Source organism: Etheostoma spectabile, chromosome 12, assembly GCF_008692095.1.
Source record: "Etheostoma spectabile isolate EspeVRDwgs_2016 chromosome 12, UIUC_Espe_1.0, whole genome shotgun sequence".
Taxonomy (NCBI): Eukaryota; Metazoa; Chordata; class Actinopteri; order Perciformes; family Percidae; genus Etheostoma; species Etheostoma spectabile.
Genome location: NC_045744.1, coordinates 17,966,620 through 17,988,996, shown reverse-complemented (window position 1 = coordinate 17,988,996; position 22,377 = coordinate 17,966,620). Strand labels below are relative to the sequence as shown.

The 22,377-nt window shown below is 41.5% G+C and overlaps 3 protein-coding genes and 1 long non-coding RNA gene across 13 annotated transcripts in view; 2 read left to right on the top strand and 2 right to left on the bottom strand.

Moving 5' to 3' along the window:
• Positions 1–7,948, top strand: part of chd8 (chromodomain helicase DNA binding protein 8) — a 21,459-nt gene extending 13,511 nt beyond the window's left edge. For 3 of the 6 annotated variants that reach the window (XM_032530544.1, XM_032530545.1, XM_032530542.1), the window contains 12 exons: positions 6–129; positions 523–598; positions 732–1,003; positions 1,396–1,628; positions 1,939–2,589; positions 2,747–2,853; positions 2,961–3,182; positions 3,410–3,505; positions 3,623–3,736; positions 5,523–5,624; positions 5,716–5,820; positions 6,849–7,948. In XM_032530544.1, the coding sequence (XP_032386435.1) occupies positions 6–129; positions 523–598; positions 732–1,003; positions 1,396–1,628; positions 1,939–2,589; positions 2,747–2,853; positions 2,961–3,182; positions 3,410–3,505; positions 3,623–3,736; positions 5,523–5,624; positions 5,716–5,820; positions 6,849–7,208 (2,462 nt within the window). In that variant the 3' untranslated portion in view covers positions 7,209–7,948. The remainder of the gene's footprint in view (positions 1–5; positions 130–522; positions 599–731; positions 1,004–1,395; positions 1,629–1,938; positions 2,590–2,746; positions 2,854–2,960; positions 3,183–3,409; positions 3,506–3,622; positions 3,737–5,522; positions 5,625–5,715; positions 5,821–6,848) is intronic. The other 3 variants (XM_032530543.1, XM_032530540.1, XM_032530546.1) reach the window with 3 other exon arrangements.
• Positions 4,713–22,377, bottom strand: LOC116698571 (uncharacterized). Its single transcript, XR_004334250.1, has 3 exons — positions 22,366–22,377; positions 12,214–12,217; positions 4,713–4,795 (listed from the first exon to the last, which is right to left on the bottom strand). It is a non-coding gene; the product is annotated as an uncharacterized LOC116698571 (long non-coding RNA).
• Positions 9,185–14,214, top strand: tox4a (TOX high mobility group box family member 4 a). Its single transcript, XM_032530547.1, has 9 exons — positions 9,185–9,693; positions 9,816–9,881; positions 10,009–10,308; positions 10,420–10,665; positions 10,817–11,149; positions 11,242–11,322; positions 11,422–12,138; positions 13,437–13,579; positions 13,675–14,214. The coding sequence occupies exons 1-9, from the start codon at positions 9,589–9,591 to the stop codon at positions 13,724–13,726; spliced, it is 2,043 nt and encodes a 680-aa protein (XP_032386438.1). The 5' UTR covers positions 9,185–9,588; the 3' UTR covers positions 13,727–14,214.
• Positions 17,110–21,988, bottom strand: LOC116698570 (E3 ubiquitin/ISG15 ligase TRIM25). 5 transcript variants are annotated; one of them, XM_032530553.1, is made up of 8 exons: positions 20,879–21,015; positions 20,446–20,717; positions 19,975–20,292; positions 19,268–19,351; positions 19,102–19,181; positions 18,927–19,016; positions 18,340–18,396; positions 17,110–17,289 (listed from the first exon to the last, which is right to left on the bottom strand). In XM_032530553.1, exons 2-7 carry the CDS (start codon positions 20,701–20,703, stop codon positions 18,384–18,386), a joined length of 843 nt encoding a protein of 280 aa, XP_032386444.1. In that variant the 5' UTR covers positions 20,704–20,717; positions 20,879–21,015; the 3' UTR covers positions 17,110–17,289; positions 18,340–18,383. The 5 variants fall into 5 exon arrangements, with proteins under 5 accessions (XP_032386444.1, XP_032386441.1, XP_032386439.1 ...); XM_032530550.1 differs by having other exon boundaries at positions 19,102–19,177; XM_032530548.1 differs by lacking the exons at positions 17,110–17,289; positions 20,879–21,015 and adding an exon at positions 21,959–21,988 and having other exon boundaries at positions 17,845–18,396; positions 19,102–19,177; positions 20,446–20,720.

The window sequence follows — 22,377 nt, the reverse complement described above, 5'->3', positions numbered from 1 at the left end:
TCCAGGTTATGAGATGTACACAACAATGCGGGCTGATCCATGCCTCTGCTTCCTGGAGAGAGCTGGTCGGCCTGATGATAAGGCCATTGATGCTGAGCAGCACACTGGTGATGGCGAGCTTGGAGACGAGTGAGTGATGCGGGCTAACTGGGCCAATTAAAACTTATTTGTTAATAAATTCATAGTAGACTTACTTGTTAACTGGATATAGAAACATTTTAGACATTTATGACGTTTATGTCAGCTTTAAAGTATCCCCACTATTATAACTTAAAATGGTCAAAGTTGCAAAATTAGCTACATAACACATATTGAAAAGGGTTGCCCCTTCATAGTGCATTTTGCGATTTATAACATCACAACACACATTCTTTTTTTTTTCTAACATATAAACCTACATCTGTGTCCAATGTGTTGCTTTTATTGCAAAATGCACAATTTTTATGCTTAACTCCCCCACTATTACTGGACATGTCTCACCCTTTTTCTTCTTAATGGTGCTTCACTGTGTGTGTTGTGTAGTGCTGACTATGATAAGTACTCGGAGGACCCAGAGTTCAAGCCTTTGTCAAGACACGCCAAAGACCTTTTCGAGGAGGTACAAATCTAAGCCATCACATTGAAGCCATTCTGTCTGCACTAGTTGATTTGCAAAGGCTATGTTGAATCATTTGGAACCAAGCAATACGGATAAAGAATTTAATAAGTCACTATTTGACCTTGTCCTCCAGCCTGACTCCATGAACGTGGACGATGAGATTTCTGTGGAAGACAAGGTGGGGCCAGTGATCTCCGAAAGCTTTTCCAGCCAGAGTGGTGCATGTGACTGGCCCTCCAGCTCATCACTTACAGCACGGTTGCGGCGGCTGATCACAGCTTACCAACGTAGCTACAGGCAGGAGCAGCTGAAGATGGAAGCCGAGGCAAAGGGCGACCGCAGGCGCAGGCGTTGCGAACAGGCCAGCAAGCTGAAGGAGATTGCACGGCAGGAGCGCCAGCAGAGGTACGCTGGTGTCATATTATTTTCTCTTTGATTGTCCCCAGTGGCTGGCGAAAATTATAGTCATTCTTTGACTGATACTTAAGTTTTCCATGGGCTAATTATTTTCTCAATTTAAGCCTTTTACTAGTGTAAGTGTGGGCAGCAGTAACTAAAGTTATGTTTACATTAAGTGTTACTCACCAAAATACATTGTTTGTATGCTTGAGATCTAACAAATGTTGAATGCATTAACCTTTTCTTTAAAAAAAATGTTTACTACCAAAGCACTCTTCCTCACCCTTGCCTTCATTGGTGCATTATGCCCACCTGTAGATCAGGAAAATATTATGAAGGAATTGGCTGGAATGTGTGTAAATATTTAAAATCTTTCACCTCACATGTCTTTCTCCCAGGTGGACACGTAGGGAAGAATGTGACTTCTACCGGGTAGTATCGACGTTTGGTGTGGAAAAGATAAAAAAGGAACTAGGTCTTCCAGAGGGAGGAGATCTTGATTTTGATTGGAACCGCTTCCGTACCTTTGCTCGTCTGGATAAAAAAACTGATGAGAGCCTCAGCCGATACTTCCGCTCTTTTGTTGCCATGTGCCGGAGAGTTTGCCACCTGCGCCCAGGCCGTGGTGAAGGTAACAACGGCTACACATGCTGCCAAAATAGGCTTGACTTAGCTACTTGAGAAGCAGTTGGATGCTCACTTTTTGTGAAGGATCCCAATGTTCAATCCAGCACCATGTACTTGCAACTCTTATCTTGGCTTAAATTATATACGCACAGGTCTTTTTTTTGTTTGTTGATAAATCCCAGTTTTTATACTCATATTATTTTATTATTTAATATTTTATTTGCAATGTTCCTTTTTTGGCAGTTTGATAAAAGCAGAGCATGATGACTTCACACTCACATAACCGTACATATCTCTTCTCTCATCCTGCTCAGAATTATCAGAGCTTTCCCAGACTGTGGCCCCCATCACTGAGGAGCGTGCTTCCCGTACCCTTTATCGTATTAGCCTCCTGCGTCGCCTCCGTGAGAGAGTCCTACCCCACCCATCCCTGGAGGAGCGTCTGCCTCTGGCGCCGACCAGCTCCGAGCTGCCCGCTTGGTGGAATATACCAGAACATGATCGTCAGCTGATGCTGGGCGCCGCACTGCACGGTGTCAGCCGCACTGAGCTCTCCATATTCCCAGATCCACAGTTCACTTTCAGTCAGGCTCGGGAACAGTTTATCCAGAACCAGCAGGCCCCACCACCTCCACCTCAGGCACCGCCCATCATGCCCCTCAGCCAGCCAAAGGCTGAGGAGGACATGCCCATTGTAAAGGAGGAGGGAGCTAAAGAGGATGCGCGGTTGCTTGGAGGTGAAATCAGTGTTGCCCTGCAGAATACACCCTTGAGTCAACATGAAGGCAAGGCACGGGGTCCAGGCTGGAGCCTCAAGAGGAGCAGGGGGAGGGTTGGAAAAACAGGAGGAAGGAAGGGTGAGGGAGGGTCGGATTCAGATTCGGATTCGGATTCAGGTTCATCATCATCCGGGCGATCGGGCAGCAGTGATGAAAGTGCAGAGAGTGAGGAAGAGGTGGACAGAGGTATGTTAGTAGTTAAAGAGAAAAATGTCAAATTCAATTATTGAACTCCGGGAGTGTCAATCACAAGTGTGTTCTTTGGGGGGAAAACTCTCGCAATTTATAAGCATTAAATATATAACCTGTACACAATTTTTATTATCATTTTATTTTTTCTAAGCAGGCATGAAGCTGTGTGATGTGGATGAAGAGAATAGCTTACTCTCCATGACTCAATCTCAGGATGGCATTCTTCCTCCCGATCCTCTCAGAGTGGATTGGCCAAAGGTAAAATAATGTTAATTTAAAAGCATTTAACTTGAAGGAAAAAAAACAAACACGTAAATATTTATTGATGTGAACAAATGATACATGGGGCTCCGTCTTTGTCTCAGGACCGTGTGTTGATCAACCGTCTGGACAGTTTGTGTACGCTGACCCTGACTGGTCAGTGGCCCTCAGGGCGGCGCTACATGCCTGAGGCGCCACTCAACACGAGCTCAGAGCTGGCGGGTGACGAGATGGCCTACACAAGGGTAATCCGTAAACCCAGCAGCACGCCTGGTGGCCCTGGGGAAGATGGAGAAGATGGAGAGTTCACTGTCAAGCTCCTTAAGGTGAGAAAACAGTGAAGGATGAAATAATGTTATCTACGATATATGCAGGTAATTGAACATGCACACAGACAACAAGCCGTGTGTTGCTTTTATTTGCTAATAAACATTTTTACTTGTATGAATCTGAGAGGTTTTAGTGCTGTCAAAACAATTTCAGTCAGTGTTTAAAGTCACTACAAGGTTATGCTGTGATGTGCAGTTCATGACTCTGTTTGCCATCCTGTCAGGAGGAGGGGCTGAAGCTGACCTTCTCTAAGCATGCCCTGATGCCCAATGGGTCAGGGGGAGAGAGCAGTGGTCGCAAGCGGCGCAAGGACCAAGAGGTACGTGTATCAGATCTACATGTTCTCCCCTTTAGAACAGGTGGAGTCAGATGCAAAAAAACAAACAAAGCTGCTTCGGATTTAGTTTAACTTTTTTTCCGGCTGTCTCTCTTTTAGTTATCAGACCCAGATGGACTCAATGATCCACTGGAGCGTACTCCTCGGCGCAGGGACCCTCCCACCTGGTTGAAGGAGAACCCAGATTATGAGGTGGAGGGAGACATGCTGGAGGTATTGACGATTAGTCGTCATACATATAATTGCGATTAGTGGTTTATTTGTCTATTTCTGTTCACTTAATGCCACACAGCTTCATCTTAAAATAGTTAGCTGAAATGTTTCACCTCTCGGATCTGCACAGATTTATTTTAAAGAGCCTGTTCTCAAACTGTTGTGTAGGCTGACCTAATGGATGATTGCATTTTCAAAAGTTAATATGCAATGGGAAAACACACTGCCTGTGTTAACCGTTCCTACTTCAGCTTAGATTAGATTAGATGATACTTTATTCATCCCACAACGGGGAAATTCCTTTGTTACAGCAGCAATTCTCTACAATGAAAGCAAAAACAAACAAACAAGTAAACACACAAGAAAAACAGGTAAACAATAGACAATGTGCAGGAAGGTAGACTGAAGCAAAGTAAGGTAAAGTGAAGTGGCGTCACATGAGGTATTGTAAAGTAAAGTGCAGTTGCCATAGTACAAGAAAAACAACATTGCAGTGTTGTAAGTGACGCTAAAATTAAGTTGAATATCTAATTAAAGTGATAATGAGAAAGTAGGTAAACCATAATATAAGTTGTATTCACCTGTGACCATAGATAATATTGAAAAAGTAGGTACTTGTAATGGAAAAATATAAATACAGATAAAGTTATACAGAGTGTGTGGATTAAATGAAAAACAGGAACAGAAACTACAACATTATCAGGTAGTGCAGGTGTTGTAGAGTCTGACAGCGGCCGGGATGAATGACCTGCGGTACCTCTCCTTCTTACACCGGGGGTGTATCAGTCTGCTGCTGAAGGAGCTGCTCAGGGACCCCACAGTGTCATGTAGGGGGTGGGAGGTGTTGTCCATGATGGATGTCAGCTTAGCTAACATCCTCCTCTCCCCTACTTTCTCTATGGGGTCCAGAGGACAGTCCAGGACAGAGCTCGCTCTCCTGATCAGTCAATTTAGTCTGCTCCTGTCCCGGTCCGAGCTGCAGCTTCCAGACCGTGATTGGGAGGCACGGGAGATTTTGTTTTGTCTCCAGGACCAAAGTTGATCCTCACTTTAGGGTTACTTTGGGGTTACTTTGGCGAGTGCGCCCACCTCACTCACACTTTATTGAACACACACTTGCTAGCCTCGGGCTATGCACTGAGCTACCCCTAGAAGGAGCTACACTACTCCTATAACACTGTTTCCATCCATATCTTTTTATGTTAATGAGCTCTTTAGGAAAGCTGGATGGAAGTGACAACTCCAGCATAACTTTCCCCAGAGCTGTCAAACATACTGCTGCGCCTGTAGCGGAGACTCTATATAAATCAAGAGAGCCGTCATTGTCCTCTCTCTGTCACCATCTTATACGATCTCATATGAACTGAAACCGAAGAATCTGCCCAACAGCAGTAGGATTGACAGCCACGCTCTCTTTTCCAGTGTTTTATTTTTCTGACATTAGAACCTTGTGCTCAGGTAGACACTTTAATTACCCAGCGGATTAATATGCACCTTATTTACTTTCAATTTGTTGCCATTTGTAACATTGGCTTTGAATTGCCTTGATTGTGGAATCCAATGATTCTGCAAAATGGTTGCATTCAGCTCAAATAATCGCACTCAGGTGATTATGTAATAATTGCAACAGGACTTAGATATACACATAAAACTGATGAAATAGGACCAACTCTTCATCAAGTGCCAAGTTTGTCCTGCTTATAATAAGGCCCTGACCTCAGACTGATAAGGAAACAAAATGTCTTAACTACATTTCTGCTTTATACATAATTTTGTGTTTCCTCAGCTTCTTGTGAACAGGAGCAAGAGGAAGAGGAGAAGGAGGGCAGATAAAGCCCTGACAGGCAGTGAGAAGGTCAAAGTCATTAACATGAGGACAGGAAAGAAGGTGAGACATACAGTGATTGGTTTCACACACTTAATTTGTTGGCTGTTATCTCTTGCAAACAGACAAACATCCAAATGTTTTTCCTCTGTAGGTTGGAGCGGCTTTCTGTCCGATGCTGCAAGATCTGAGGGAATATCTGGAGGAGAATCCTGATAATGCTGTAGCACCAGACTGGTCTGAAACCGTTCGAAACTCGGTTCGTACAAGACTTTGCAGTGCAGTGTGACTTTCTGAACCTAAATTTAGTAGAAAACTTGCTGCCTGTATTACATTATGAACTGAAAAGGGTTGTTGCTGCAGACCAACTGTAGTAGCTGTCACTGTCTTTATCTATCTAACTTCAAGTCTGACTTTCAAAACAGTTAAAGTATAGCTGAAATGTAGTTAAAGAGTAACCCTCGCCAAAATGGTCTGTGTTGGTGTTTCCGGTTGCTGACGTCTTGCCAGTCAAAATGAGTCAATCTCTGAATGCAATGTAACAGGGAGGAGAGTAAAGATGGAAAGCTCCTAAAGCTAGTTCCATATAAATGCGTGGCTAATTTGTTGTTTTGTCGCTAGTGAAAAACAAAATTGACCTCATAATTGAAAAAGGAGCCGCATATAAGAATGACATTTCCTCCTATGGAGTCCGTTGATTTGCGTTCGGAGAGTGATTGATTTTGACTGACAAGATGGCAGATAGCTTAACCTGCAACTGCAAAAGTGAGTTGTTCAAAACCTTTCCTTTTAGTCAACTCTGTAAACACAAACAATGTTCTCAATGCTTGCGTTGATGTGTGGAGCCATCGTGATACTTGGAGCAAAGTTTCATGTTGTGCCGAGCCTTCTCAGTGTTTTAAAAATAGGGATTTTGATGCCGTCATAGTAGTGCCCCCAGCTCTCCCATTCAAAAGGCCATTTGACTGAAAAACAAAAAAATAGGGTAAATCTTAAAAGTCACATTTCAGTCCTAATTATGCATTTAAACGAAAGTTTGACTCGGATACATTCACAAAGACCCTGGGTCATATTTTGGTGAGAGTTATGTTTTAAGACAAAGTGGCTTGCGGGAAGAATTTTTATTTTTTCAAAAATGATTAATGCATTTAGGTACAAAAAAAAAGTTTTCTCCCTGATTACTGCAGCATCAGAGAAGGGAAACTCTCTGAGAACACATCTCACCCTCTCCTGTTTTTTTTTCCACAATAGACTTTACGGTGTTTAAAATAATATTTCTTCTCACAGGGCTTCCTGCCTGAGACCCTCCTCCACCGACTGTTGACCGAGCACTCGGAGATCCCGAAGAAAAGCCGACGCCGCCATCACCACCATCATCACCACCACCACACTCCAGAGCCCACCTCTGAGGTGGGTTTGGATGGAGTTGAAGAGGAGACTCTGGTCTCAGATGGAGCCTACATGATGGATGAGGAGGACCTGGAGACTTCCCATCACTTCCTCACCAGTCCAGACTTTGACGTTAAAATGGAGGGCGGCGACAGCCTTTCCCAAGGTGACTACGATAGTTCGGATCAAGAGGCGCTATTGGACGATGTCATCATAGCACAGAAGGACTCTGACTCCTCATCAAGCTCAGAGGATTGACTGAACCGCTCTCCCTGAACACATCTAACTTAGTCCCCTTCTAAAAGATGAATCATGTTATTCTTCATCATTTATTTTTACCATATTATGTATGAAATTATGGATGAATGTGTTTTTGTTGCTACTTTTATTCATTTATTCTATATAGGGATTTTTTTTCCATGAAAGGAGCAGGTTTGCACCCATCTGTTTTCTTTATTGTGGTCTCAATAGTTCAATCCGTCTCTCCTTGATCCTCCTCTCTGACAAGATGGCAAAAAGCTGAGCTTTCTTTTTTCATTACTTGTCATTCTCCTCCTTCCTCCAAGCTTATTCTCTTCCATGACATTCCCAGCCATGACCAAAAGGGGACCCCTGCTGTACAGATACCCTTTTCATATGAAATAACCTCAATGCTGGTCCTCGAGCGCTACGTGAAACTGGACATGTGTACTCAGCAGAGCCTGGATCCAGATCCCACAATCCCGTTTGGTCATATGTTCTGTGGCCAGACGAGTCGGTGAACTAAAAAGGGATCCAGTGCGTGGATGTACTGTTATTGTTTTCACTCTATGGGCGGGGTGGGGGGAGAGGGAAAGTATTAGTTACTGAAGCAGTGCTCAGAGGATGGGTGTATTGTACAATGTAGAGCTGGTCAATTGTGTACTATGGTGCAAAGATGATGGCAATGAGTTACTATTCTTGTTTTATGATCTGAGTGTATCTGTGAAATTAATAACAGCAATCTTCAGTGAAAGCAGTTTTGTGTGTATTGTTATTTTTACCAAGTAGAAGAAATAAGGAGGTTTACTGTTTGTACACAAAATTGGTCCATCAGTGGTTTTTACTAGTGATGGCCAAATGAAGGTCATGAACCAGTGTCTTCATTTTTGAGTCCACTAGATGGCGCTCTTGGTTTTAAGAGAAAGGCCTAAGGCATTACAGTTTAGTATAGTCTCAACCCTTTGTTGAACAGAGAGCTGCATCTAGTGGGCTCAGAAAATAAAGACTGGTTCACAAAGCTTCATTTGGCCATCACTAGTTTCTGCAGTGTTGAATAATGATGCTGTAAAATATAAAATTGTACTAGATAGGAACAGTACTACATCAAATTAATTAGAAGGAAGTTAAAGATCAACTGTCTTGCCTTACATAGTTACTGTTCTGCTATGTATTTCATCACTTTCAAATAATCTTTTATTAATTTTTCTGAAACATGGAGCTGAGATGTTACTGGGTTATTTTGGCTACACTGTAAAGCACATTGAATACATGAGAAGACAAATGTCTCTAATGATAGATATATACTAAGCCCAAGTCCTGCCCACCAAAGGATCAACCATGATTGGGATTTGTATAAGGTGGTGGTGTGTGGGTAGTGGTACTGTACATCATGTGAGGATGCCCTGCTCCCTGAAAGCCTTAATTCCCGCAAAGTCCCGTAAACGCGTTGAGGAATTTAAAGTCTTTGTTGGATTAGAATGATGAAACTTCACTGAGCCCTGATGATGGAGGTAAGACAGAGACAGTCACACACACGGATATTCAATTTACTTACCTCAACAGTCTGTTAAGTGAATTGTCCACTTTCCTATACTTGTATGAAGCACCATAAAAGAAATGTTCCATACCTTCAAGTCCCTAACAGTGAAAACGTGTCAAGGCAAGAACAACAAAAACAAAAAACACCAGGGACTGCTTTCTTTATCCTTCGTGCATAAGGAGAGTGGGGGGGAAAGTGGTTTGGTGAAGCAAGTCCCATGCACTACAAAAACATGTACATCTTTTTTGATTAAGTTTTTTTCTAATTTAGTTTAGAAAAAGCATACACAAAAAGGAGACAAACACCTAATAATATAATTGTTTTGGTGATTAACAGTAAAAAAAAAAAAAAAAAGTAAGTTAAAGTAATTGTTTTGTAATGTAGTGTATGAAAACCTGAGTTTAGTTTATCTCTCACACCCGTCCGTAGGTGACGCTAGTGTTTCATGAAGCAAAAGCAACTTCTCCCACAGCCAGTGAATCTAACACACTAGCTAGTTAGCTAGCGTTATTCGGACATGCCATGGTTGTAGCAGCGTAACAGCAGCATATGAATGGGGTTGTGTTGGGCCTCTAGAACGCCTTGCGCCCCGGGGAACTAACGCGTACTATTTTGTAATTTTTAGTGATTATTTGGCTGCTAACATATTCAAATCACCCTCTTGTCCCAGTTTTCCCTAGGGCTTTAAAGGTAGCCTACAATCATCTCCTCGACCGTAACATAATGCTAGCCAGAGATTAGCTAGCTAGCCGCTAGCGGCTACGGATAGTTGACCTAAATGGGTTCGGTTAAGAACCCCCCCTTTTCAACAAAGTATACAACGTGTGTGATAGTTCGTTTAGAGTAAAACTTCTCAAAATGGACCTTAATTTTTACTCTGAGCTGTCCGATGGTTGTGCTCAAAATGTTGATTCGGAGTTTTTGGACACCCAAGCATATGGCGGATACTCCGAGGAAAACAAGGTAACCCAACAATAATGACCAGTATTTAATTAGCATTTCTATGAGTCAAAGATAATCAGCTTTGACTCATAGAAATGCCGAAGTTGCACATTAGTTAGTTACACATTAACGGTCTGTTTCAGTTTACAGAAGGCAGCGACAGTTATCTCACCATCAGTGGAGCGGGCCACCCTTTTTTGTCCGCCGAGGTAAGTGAGTTAATTCAAGCTAGCTACATGGTAGTACCGAGTAATACGTCTTTATTGTGCTGATCTTAACACGTGTTTCAGATCATTAAGGACTGACCTATTGTTCTGTCTCTTTCTCCACATATAGCAAACATTCCACACTCCCAGTCTCGGGGATGAGGTTTTTGAGATACCCCCTATCTCCCTTGATCCAGACCCAACTCTGAGCATCAGTGATGGAGTGTCCCACTATGAGTTGACAGATGGGTCGGACGGTACCGGGCGACCTTCGGGTTCCCGTAGCCTTGTTAGCAACCTGGTAGTGGAGGCCAATGACCCTTCCTTTGCTTCCACCTTTGTGAACTCTGGGTCTCAAGGCCTTGAGCAGCTGAACCTTGGGGGCATGGGCCAGGCTGGAGGGGGAGCCCTGCTCAGCTCCTCTGCTCTGGTGAGTGCTTTACCTGTGGACCCTCACACAGAATGCTGTTTAATGTCTTTAAATGTTCATATGTGCGGTTAAGAATTATTGGCAAATTGTTGTGTTCTAATCTCTCTGCAGGAACTGGGGAATTCCAGTGGTTCACATTTCAGCAGTTCTTCCCCCATGACCATTGATGTCCAACTTGGTGACATCAGTCATGGACTTTTGGGAAGCAGCCAGTTGAGCACTATTAACCCGTCTGAGCTGGCACTGGGTCTTGGGGGTGATAACATTGGGCATCTCTCAGAGACGCATGAGCAGCCGCTGTCAGCGACACCATCGCCAGCGGGCTCCCTGCAGGATGAGGACATGGACGACTTCAAGGTGAGGGTTTACACCTGTAGAGGTCTACATTTATGTTTACTTGCATGCATTCTGGCAGTCTTGTAAATATTTTGGATTCCATGCTCATGTTTTAGATCCTACAGCTAATATGTCCTCTCCCCTCTCTTCCCCTTTTCTACTCCCTACTCAGAGAAGTGTGTTGGTAGACTCCCCCATGTATCTCTCCTCTTCCCTCTCCCACATGTCCTCCCACCCAGCTCCCACATCTTTATTGTCTCCAGCTACGGCCAGGAGGGGTGGGGGGAAGCCAGCCACACTGGCCTCAGTGACTGGGGTGGTGGGCGCTAAGAAAGGACGAAAGAAGAAAGACCCAAATGAGCCACAGAAGCCGGTTTCAGCGTATGCGCTGTTTTTCAGAGACACCCAGGCAGCCATTAAGGGCCAGAATCCCAATGCCTCTTTTGGGGAAGTGTCAAAAATTGTGGCCTCCATGTGGGACAGCTTGGCTGAGGAACAGAAACAGGTATAAGAAGACTAGCTTATATAAAGTATAATAATGTACTGTGTCAGCTTTGGGGGAGAAAAATGATTGTTGGTGGTACTTGTCTTCACTAGGTGTATAAGAGAAAGACAGAAGTAGCCAAAAAGGAGTATTTGAAAGCACTGGCAGCTTATAGAGCCAACCAGCTCACACAGGTAAGATCACATTGACCTCTAAAGGAAAACCAGTTGATTGCTCTGTTGGATTTTCAATCATATGGCCTTTTCAATTTTTTATATCTGTCTTCATCACAGCCAGCCACTGAGGAGATGGAGACTGCTCCATCACCACCTCCAACGGTGGTCAGTCCCACACCCGCAGCCATTCCCTTTGCTGGTCCCCAGGCCATCCGCCCCGCAACCACCAACCTGGAGGAGAACACCATCACAAACATTTGCGCCTCCAACATCATCCTGGACGTCCCGGAGAGGGCCACGCGTTCCCGCACAGGGGCCAACAAAGTCTCTGCTCCAGCAGTTGCGGTACCTCCGGCCCAGACCATCACCAAGATCATAATCCCAAAGCACATGTTGCAGGCGGGGGGCCACTTGGTGACTGTGTTGCCCGGAGGGGTCCGCACTTTGCAGCCCACCCTGGTAGTGTCGGGTGCCTCTCGTCAACCACCTCCGCTGCAACAGATGCAGAACGCACCACCTCCACCGCGGCTCCAGCAAATGGCGCCAGCACCTCCACCCTTACAGGCCAAGCCCCGCGAAGGAAGCACCACACTAGGTCTCCCTGTGTCCGTCACGGCTACACCTCCACCTCCGCTCCAGATTAAAATAGTTCCTGCGTCCTTGCAGGGCAAAGAGGCCCTGCCAATTATTGTCCCTAATACAGTGGCTGTGTCGTCTACTGCGACTACATCTGCTCAGTCTGCACCCATCGTGTCGGTGCAGGTGGTGAATTCTACAGACATGTCAGGCAGTACAGACGATGATGAAGTTACAGAAGTGCTGCATTCAGAAGAGGTAAATGGTCATAATTCATAGCTATTCATAGCTGTTTTGTGTGAGGCTGGGACCTTATTTATCCACAAATTTGACCACTCTTAATTTGATTGATTCTCATACCGTGCCAAACTGTTGTCATGGTAACAGATTCCTAATTTTCACAAATTCAGATTATTTTCAGATTCAGCTGGATCAAAGTTTTAAAGTAACTGCCAAATCTTCTTTGCCGTTGTCGGAAGATGTTTCATCTTATCCCTTCTACGTGCTGCTACAGTAGTGCCAATACAGATATTTGTTTTAGAGCATTTCATTAAGATTGTTTGTTACTTATCTAGATTTTTTTTTAAATTATTATTAAAGGGGAGCTTTTTGCTGGCAGGTTTCTCTGTAGAGCTCCCCCTACAGCTTCGGAATAGATATATGGCAACACTGTTGTAAAAGCCCGTTGGCGACTCTCCCACCTCCCGTCTTCTCCCTCTGGTCATGTGCATTTGTTTTCAAAGACGCCGGTGAACGCATGGAGCATAATAAAGAAAAAAGAAAAAACTTTACTGACAATAGCAAACATCCTGAGGTCACAATAACAAGAAATATAAAAATGAAACAGAGTTTATCCCAAAGATGCTTACAAGTGCAACGGCAAGAACGCCAGGTCAGCATCTGATTAGCAGGCTTATTTTATTTTAGGCTTATTGAATGGAAATCACCCGTGATTTAAAGTTCTGACACTTCTGGTCAGTTAATTTCCAGTCAGAAACAACACCACGAAGATGAAGGAATAATCCTAACAAATATGTGAGAAGTTTAATAAAAAGTTCTTGTCAGGGGAAGGAAGCAGGAGGAAATTCCAAGGCACTGCATCTCTCCGAGTAGAGTCGGGTGAGAGGAGTGAGACCAGCAAGAAGTAGCTCAATGTTTCCATTGCTGAGATAATCGACGCTGTGCACACAGATGTTGTAGACCAGGTGTTTGTAGCAGTGTGGCAAAGAGAACGCCACAGTTGAAAACCCTCATGACGTTCACTCAACAACCTATGCAAATTGACACAGCTTGGGCAGTTTCACACAGACGATTGGTAAAAAAAAAAGCTGTACATAGACGGTACAGACCTATCTGCTTAAACCCACAGCTGGAACTGCTGTCAGAGGCCCGGACTTAGAGAGGGGGAATCCTTATGCAATCAGTTGTTGTGGTTTATAACTGTTGTTACACCGTATAATATTATCACCCATTAAGCCAAGATCAGTGAACAGAAAATGTTGGGTACCAAAATGAATTGCTCTTCCATGTTTTTCCCTTTTTTTTTTTTTTATCAGGAAGAGATGGAGGTGAACGGGTCCAGTGATGCCGCGACAATGAGGAGTGTGTGTGTGAGGACGGGCTGTAACAACCCAGCCGTAGAGAGTGACGACTGGGACAAAGAATACTGCAGCAACGAATGTGTGGCTACTCACTGCAGGTGTGTAGAGGTTTTGAAATAGGCACTTGTTTGAATTTTTTGTTTCCATTAGACATTAGAGAAGTTTCCTGAACTTCATATTTTCTGTTTTTCAGAGCGATATTCAGGGCGTGGTGCTCGATCAGGAATCAGACCATGGTGAAATAAAGAGCAGCTGCTACCAATCCCATCAACAGAATACTTGTTTTTCCACTATAAACGGGTGTTAATAGTCGAAGGACCGATGCAGAAGTGGTGCAACACAGAAAAAAGTCAAAAATACATTTCACCACAGTTCCCACTGTTTTGTACATGTACAGTAGGTTTGACAGTTGCTGTTCAGGACAATAAATGAGTAGGATTGCTAAATAACACTAAAGTAGGACAGCAATTCCGCGTTAGTAATTTAGCAGACAGACTACTCTATTAAAAGGTAAGGATAATAATGTCGTGGTATGTTTGATTATGTATACAGCCCTTAGTCAGACATCAAAGGACTTTAAGGCAGCTAGAGAAAAGATCAGAACAATAAAGTATCAAAGTTGCTCAAGACTATGGTATTCTATTAGATTTTCTTTATTTTTTACTAAAGCCCACACAGGTCAGTACTTGTTTACTGTAAATTGTTGGAGTCATTTTCTCAAAACGCTCTGACATGCATTTCAACCTTTTTTACAGCAGTTTGAGACATTGTACAATGCTTGCTGATTTGAAATTCGTGCTCTGAAATGTCTGTTTCAGGTCTCTAAGCATGTGAAACCATTCCTTACTACAGATAAAGGCTTAGAGTGGGAAAACTATCACTGTACAGCTTGTATTTGTTCTGGGAATAGTGGCCTAAGTTTATTTTTGCCTTCATTTTTTGTAACACATTCTGTTCAGACCATTGTTAAAAAAAGTCTTGACTTTCATGTTTTTTTTAATAAATGAGCAGTTTTGCTGAATCTAGTGCTTCCTCTTTTTGCTTTGTCTCTTAAAGCAAGGCTGTAACATTTCTAACTTAAAGTTGTCTTTTGTTCTGTAGCTAGTAGGCTGATGTTAGAATCTTTAGCCACATCTGTAGAGAAGCTGGAATGGCATTAACTTCACAGTGAGGTTAGTCATTAAATGTAGACTCAAGAAGCTGAATGTGTAATCTCTAAAGAAACATCCGATTTCTGGCCCCATTTGTTAAGAATTTGTATGATTTAGTGTTTTTGTTATAAAAAAAGATAGTTAATGTAGTCTGTTTTTCCTTCAGTTCATTCAGCTTCAACATTTGTATTTTTGTTCTTTTGAACTATATTACAAGTATGTAGTTGTACTTGTTTTTGAAATATTGAGCTAAAGGTTGAAGAGTTACCTTCTTTTTGGTGAGTTTAGTCTTACAGTAAATCATGGGGAATTACATTTATATAATGGGTAATGCAGAGCAAGCGGGTCATTATTGCAAATTGAACCCCGACAGTTTGATGCAGGACCCTGACACAAAGGTCTTGCTTATCACACAACTACTTTCTAAAGTAATCACTAATTTGAGACAAAATGTTGATTTAAAAAATGATTATACTGATTTAAAAATGGTTTTCCAACATCTATGATCAGAACTGCGTCTGCGAGAGACCAGACTAGAATGTCGCAAATGACTAATCAGAATTGAGTAATAATAGAAATACATTGTATTTAAAGCGCCTTTCATGACACCCAACGTCACTTCACAGTCTTCAAACGTCGTTAAAATTATAGTCAGTATAAAAGTAAATAAAAGTCTGTCAGTCCATAAGCCATCTTGAAGAGATTGTATTGTATGAACATAAAAAACTGTATGATAAATTGAAACAAAAAGGAAAAAAAATCAGCTAATCACACATACTAAAAAACATCTTGCAATGTAAAAATAGATTTCTCAGGAAATATAAATGTTCCATTTTATTCGACTTGGACGTAGTCAAGTCTCAGATCCAGATTCTACAGACAAAGCCAGAAATCTTGGTGTAGTCATGGACTCTGACCTGAACTTTAACAGCCACATTAAGACAATTACAAAGTCAGCCTACTATCACCTTAAGAATATATCAAGGGTTAAAGGACTTCCGTGTCAACAGGATTTGGAAAAACTGGTCCATGCTGTCATCTTCAGTAGACTTGACTACTGTAACGGGGTCTTTACAGGTCTCCCTAAAAAATCACTCAGACAGCTGCAGCTGATTCAGAACGCTGCTGCTCGAGTCCTCACTAAGACCAAGAGACTGGATCACATCACTCCAGTCCTCACTAAGACCAAGAGACTGGATCACATCACTCCATTCCTCACTAAGACCAAGAGACTGGATCACATCACTCCAGTTCTCACTAAGACCAAGAGACTGGATCACATCACTCCAGTTCTCACTAAGACCAAGAGACTGGATCACATCACTCCAGTTCTCACTAAGACCAAGAGACTGGATCACATCACTCCAGTTCTGAAGTCTTTACACTGGCTTCCTGTGTCTCAAAGAATTGATTTCAAAGTACTCTTGCTAGTTTACAAATCCCTTAACGGTTTAGGTCCAAAATACATTTCTGATCTGCTACTACACTATGACCCCCCCAGACCTCTCAGGTCATCTGGGACAGGTCTACTTTCTGTCCCCAGAGTCAGAACTAAACAGGGTGAAGCAGCTTTCAGTTTCTATGCTCCTCATATCTAGAATAAACTCCCAGAAACCTGTAGATCCGCTGCTACTCTGTTCTTTTAAATCAAGGCTGAAGACCTTTCTTTTTGATGCTGCCTTTCTTTAAATGACTGCTCATTTCTTTAAATTTCTTATGCTGCACTGTAACTTTTATTCTTGAGTTTTATGTGTCTATTTTTTAACTGTCTATTCATGTGTTTTACCGGTTTTTAATTGCTTATGATTTTTAACTGTTTTTACTTGTGTTTTATCTGTTTAACTGATTTTGTGTAAAGCACTTTGAATTGCCCTGTTGCTGAAATGTGCTCTACAGATAAAGCTGCCTTGCCTTGCCTTACAGATATGCTACACACACACATACACACTTTATAGGTAGATGACTTTTTTTCTGTATATGACTTTTATCACTTTATTCAACAAACTGTACTATGACTTTTTAAGTTTTTTGACAAACTATACTATCATTTTTCTCGACATGCTATACTATGACTTTATCACTTTTTCAGACATACTATATTTTTTTGACATTCTATACTATGACTTTTGGCAAACTATACTATTACTTTTATGACATACTATACTATGACTTTTCCAGTATACTTTACTATGTATTTCACTACTTTACCTTCTTCTTATGCAATCATGCCAGCAATCTAGTTAAGCTTTAGCATTTCAGCATTCACTAGCATTTTCTAGTTTTCCCTTGTTTTGCTGTTGAGTAAAAGTTACATTTTACCGTCAAAGGTGACCCAAGTTGTTTTTGCTTTTTATTATTTTATGAATTCATTGTTTTTAACATTGCAATCAATTTATTTTTGGTTTGTTTTTGCGTGAAAAACATTTTTGTACTACTACCTCTAAAATGCACAACATGGATAAAAATGTCCTGTAGGCATTCCCAATGGAATTTGTTTTAGGAACTTTTGATTTGTTTACATTTTTGCAATAAGGAACATTTTATTGCACACCATTCCCCTCAAGGTCACCATTTCACCTTTCTACAAGCCTGCCTTATCACAACTGTCGTGACTCTGACACACGTACGGTTTATTGTACTTTCACTCATACATCATTCTGTAGAGAAAGAGAGATATGCAAAGGACAACAATGACTGCCGGGAGATATGATGGGTTATGTCTGTAAGTTTCAGCTTGATATACTGTATACATTTTTTTCCTGAATATAGCAAAACTTAGAAAGTAATATGACTTATACTAAAAACTAAATTATTTCTAAAAATCCTCGGTGATGACATAATTTTATTAAACAGATATTACAAAGAAACATTCAGATATTCATCAATTAATATTGGAAACGTGTAATTGTTGACCCATATTGTGCATTAATAGGCATTGAATCACAATGCTCATTATTTGTGTGTTGGCTATCATATCACATTGTCTTTGCATTTTTTTAATTTTTGAGACTGTGCAGCATAACAAGTGTGTTTACACACTAGTATCCATGTTATGATCGTTTACTGGAGTGACCCGATTATGTGTTTCATTGTCTTTGCATGTAAACTCTCTAGTTTCAGAAACTTCATTTAGGTTTCTGATCATTCTTTGCTATGCTTGCAGGTGTGTCCTCAAATTAAGTTATGCAATAGTAAGTAAAGCAGAAGCATCGGATATTTAACAACGTATCGATGGTGTACAAGGTGAAATAAAGGAATGCAAATAATCATTTACCTGTTTCTCTCATCCTCCATTACTGAAGATTAGCTAAATTCAGTTCAGGCAGCCAGAAACCAAACAGAGTTCATCCTCAAATATTGAGGCAACTTATTTAGTACAGAAACAATGCAGACAATCATAAGCCTGAATAATATTAAATCAGCAATGTGAATAACATAACATGTTGACATCCTCTCCGGTATATGATTGAAACCAGGATATTAATGTGCATGTGAACAAAATCATTTTCTTCTATTTATCTTTAATGAAAAACAATGACTATCTACATTGCCACATCTGACAGTACAGGGCACAGGTTCTCCCAAAGTTGTGTCATCTCCATCAGGCTTGTCGATGTACTCCAACACAAACACATAGTTCTCTCCACATCTGAATGCCCTTTAACCTAAACTTCCATTCCAATGTTCTAACAGATCATTTCTTGTATCTTGATCTTCTGTCTCTGGAGGTATGTGGCTCTTCATTGGATGATCAACCAAGAGTTCTATGTAGGGATAGAAAAAAAAAAACAAACAACAACAACTTTGGCTGAGTTCCTAAGGAGGTTGCCCTGTAAGTGATGCATCAGGAATAGTTTGGCATTTTGGGGAATATATGTTTATTTGCTGTCTCGCCATAAGTACAATATGAAGGTTTTTATACGGATTAAACAAACAATTACAATTAATTATTAGAGTGCCAACCTGCGAGGCACTCGTAAGACAACTGATGTTTACTTTTATGTGTCGTCTGGACAAGTCAGAGAACCATGTAATTGAAGCCCTAGTCAATGTTCTGAAAAGCTGTTATAGATACACTTTTAGATTATGAAGACATTGGTGCAATAGCCCGTATATCCTATAGGCGAATATGGAATTATTATGTAGGTTTGAATCTCCGTTTATACGGTATGATGTGTAACACGGACCTGTGTCTGCAATAAAGTTTTATTTAATCCATCCGCAGGCGGCAGCTTCATATTTAACGGACAAATAGGAAAGAGGTATGGCTCCTCCTAACTACCTTCCTTCTTACCTGCGATGGTGGAATAAATGTGATGCACATGGTTCTGCTGCTTGTCCAGCGCTTCTGTTAGCATCTGGTTTTCCACAGAATAGTTGTAAGCTGGTGGGAAATAAAAGATCAATATCAGTGAGTGAATGTTCACACATACAAAGACAAACAACACTAGAGCTTGGCATTCTCCTACCGTAATACAGAACAATGAACCACAAACAGAGCAGCACCACTGTGACACTGTTGAGGGATGAGTCGGATGAGTCTTTCTGTCAAGAGGAAAACCTATTTTAGATCTGAAGTGTTGAAAGCAAACTGTAAAAGTCACAGATATTGAGAATTTAGTAAACAAAGCTTACTTTACGTTGAATATCTTCTTGCAGTTTTTTTACAGACTCACTGGTTTGCTCCTTGAGCATGTTGAAGCGTTGGTCCATGTACTCCTGTTGAATACACACACAGCTCTCTGTAAACTCCTTAATATCCAGTTGTCCCTTTATTTATAGTTGGGGAAAAACATCTTACTCTACACTGACAGTATAAGTTACCTGGAATCTATTTGTAAATTTGGAAACTCTCGGTAAGTAAATTAGGTCTCCAACCTAATGTTAGTAACTGTGAAAGCATCAAAACATGCATTTCAGATGAATGAGATGAGAACATTGTTTGCTAAGTGCGTTTAAATTGTATGTACGGGACGCAGGAGTTTTCTACCCCAAAGTCATTGTAAACGAACATTGTGATTGGGTCTACAGGTTGCACAAAGTTTCTCTGCGGAGTTCACAATATGAATTTGTAATGACCGAATGATCCATGCTGTGTAGTGAGATGGAGCAGGTAGGTGAAAGTCAAACTTTCAGATTCTCATCAACCAGAAAATCTGGTTACTCTACATGACATGCAGCAACAGGAATCTCCTATGTCAATATGGTCGATCCCACTCTGCAAGAATCCCACTTCGCAAGAAATTGTTGCTATCACAAACGCCCTTCCGTTATCCATGCATGAGGATCCCAAGATTTTTCCTATGTAATATAGTGTGAAAGATAAGGCATTCAAAACTTACAGTCAGCTGTCTCCGCAGGACAGAGGAGGCCTCAGTGGCCAGGTTGTGCTGCTTGCTCTCCAGGGCACACACATTGCAGATGTAGCGCCTGGACGCGTTGCAGTAGTATCTCAGAACCTCGTCCTCGTGCTGTGGGCATTTCCTTTCCAGGAGGTCATCCAGAGGCCTGACCAAGGGGTGTCCCGTGTACACCGGCAGCTCCAGGTGGTCCTTGACGTGCTCTTTGCACAGCGACACCTCACACTTTAGACATGTTTTCATGGCAAGAGTTTTGTTCTCCAGGCAGCAGTCGCAGTACACACTTTTCGTCTGCTCTTCCAAAAATCAAATAATGACATGGGAAAAGGTGTGTTAGAGATACACTTATGAGGATTGTTTTACCAGTCCACAACTATTGTAGTTTATTCTCTACATCATCTAAGTGTCACTATTAAAAGGATTGTAGGTGGAAAACGTGATTATAGCAGATACCCTTCTCCTCCTGTTCACCCTGAAGTCCTCCACGATGTTAGCCAGCGCATAGCTCTTCTGCACCCCAATGACTGGTCCAAAGTATGCTCTGCAGTCTGGGCAACGGAAGGGAACGTCTGAAGAGTGATCCATCAAGCTTTCCAGACAGCCCATACACATGCTGTGTCCGCAGGGCAGCTGCCGAGGATTCTTAAAGATGTCCTGGCACACTGGGCACATCAGCAACTCCTCAAGCTTTGTTTTCTCTGTGTCTTCCATTCTTGATCCGTCTTCTTCAAAGAGTGCCAGTATGAAAAATGCAGACAGGAAAGAGTTAGTGCAGAGTTCATCCAGCACTCAGCTGCTGCCTTTGTTAACACTTGTTTCATTTGTTATGAATAACCCCACCTGCCTTAGCACAAGATCACGGGAGCTAATCAGTAGTTATTCCTACCTTTAAAGGTAAAGCTGGTTCCCTCAGTATTGCTTGTCTTATCTTCCGTACACACAATACTTAAAGTGAAAGCACTGCTGAGTTTCTATTTGTACTTCCTGGTGGGGGGGGCGGGGCCTAACATGAGGAGACTCGAGATGAGATATTTTGAAGTTTAATGCAGGATTACATAAAATAAATGACATTAGATATTACAAAAAAAGACAAGCATTTTCAAAAACCGCTACTTTTTTAAATAGTGTGTAGAAAATAAACACGTGTTTGTGGGTTGATCAGACTTAGCTAGTTTGAGAACGTGTTTCGACCTCTGTATAGTTGTTTTTCTCCAAATGACATATAATCATTAAAACGAGTTTATTGGTTCTGGTCAATAAAAGTGTAAGTCCGGTCCTGCTGTTTTTGCATGCCCGACTGTAACCGTGGCCCAACTGTACAGCGCTACAGCAACATGGTAGCTACCACTATTGGACACAGGTGAAACCAACATTAATGGTATGGTGAAACCAACATGGTAGCTACGGTACCATTAATGTTGGTTTCACCTGTAGCTACCATTAATGTTGGTTTTTCCTGTGTCCAATCATCCAAAATAACTGAAAACACCTGTGTAAATGTACCATATGGCTGCGTAGGAGTTACAACAATCTTAAACTGTGACAATGTAGATAGCTAATGCAATCCAACCCGTGTACTTCTGCTGAACTGTCTATAACTTGAACCAGGTAGATCATCTCAAGGTTGGAACTGCTGTGTTTGACTAAACTGACCAAATGTGGGTCAAAAGTCAGAGCAATCACTTTGCCGGAAAAAAAGTTGTTCACTTCCTTAATGTGTTCTTTCCATTTCTCCCATGTACAGCAAATTTAGCTGAGCAAGTAGCTAGTTAACGTTAGATAATCCACAACTGTTTACAGCCTAGTTTAGGTTAACATTACAGTTTAAATAAAACAAAACAAAACAAAACAAAACAAACCAGACTTTTCATGGCGTAGCGAAATTAACCAAAATGTACACATTAAGTTAAAAACTGCGGCACTGGTAAAGTTATGAATGTAGCCGATTATATATTATGTCCTGACCTATCAATCACCAATCAATGTATTCAGTCATGATTACCTCCGGTGGTTGATCCGGATGCATCAGGCTAGCTCCATGGCAACATGACACTTCCTGTTTACATCACCCAAAGCATGATGGGATATATTTATCCCAAATGGAATGAGAAGCAAACATCTTATTAACTAAGTAACTAAGTACACTTACTTAAATACTGTACAATAGTACAATTTTAATGTACTTGGATTTCCATTTTATGCTACTTCTGCTCTTCTACATTTTGTAAGCCAGCATTGTACTTTTCACTCCACTACATTAATTTACAGCATACTAGTTACTATGCAGATTTGGATTATTCTTTATAAAAAGTATAAATAAAACAAAAACGAATATTAGAGAATAAACTACCCAGCAGAAATAGTCAGTCCCACGTACCTTTACTA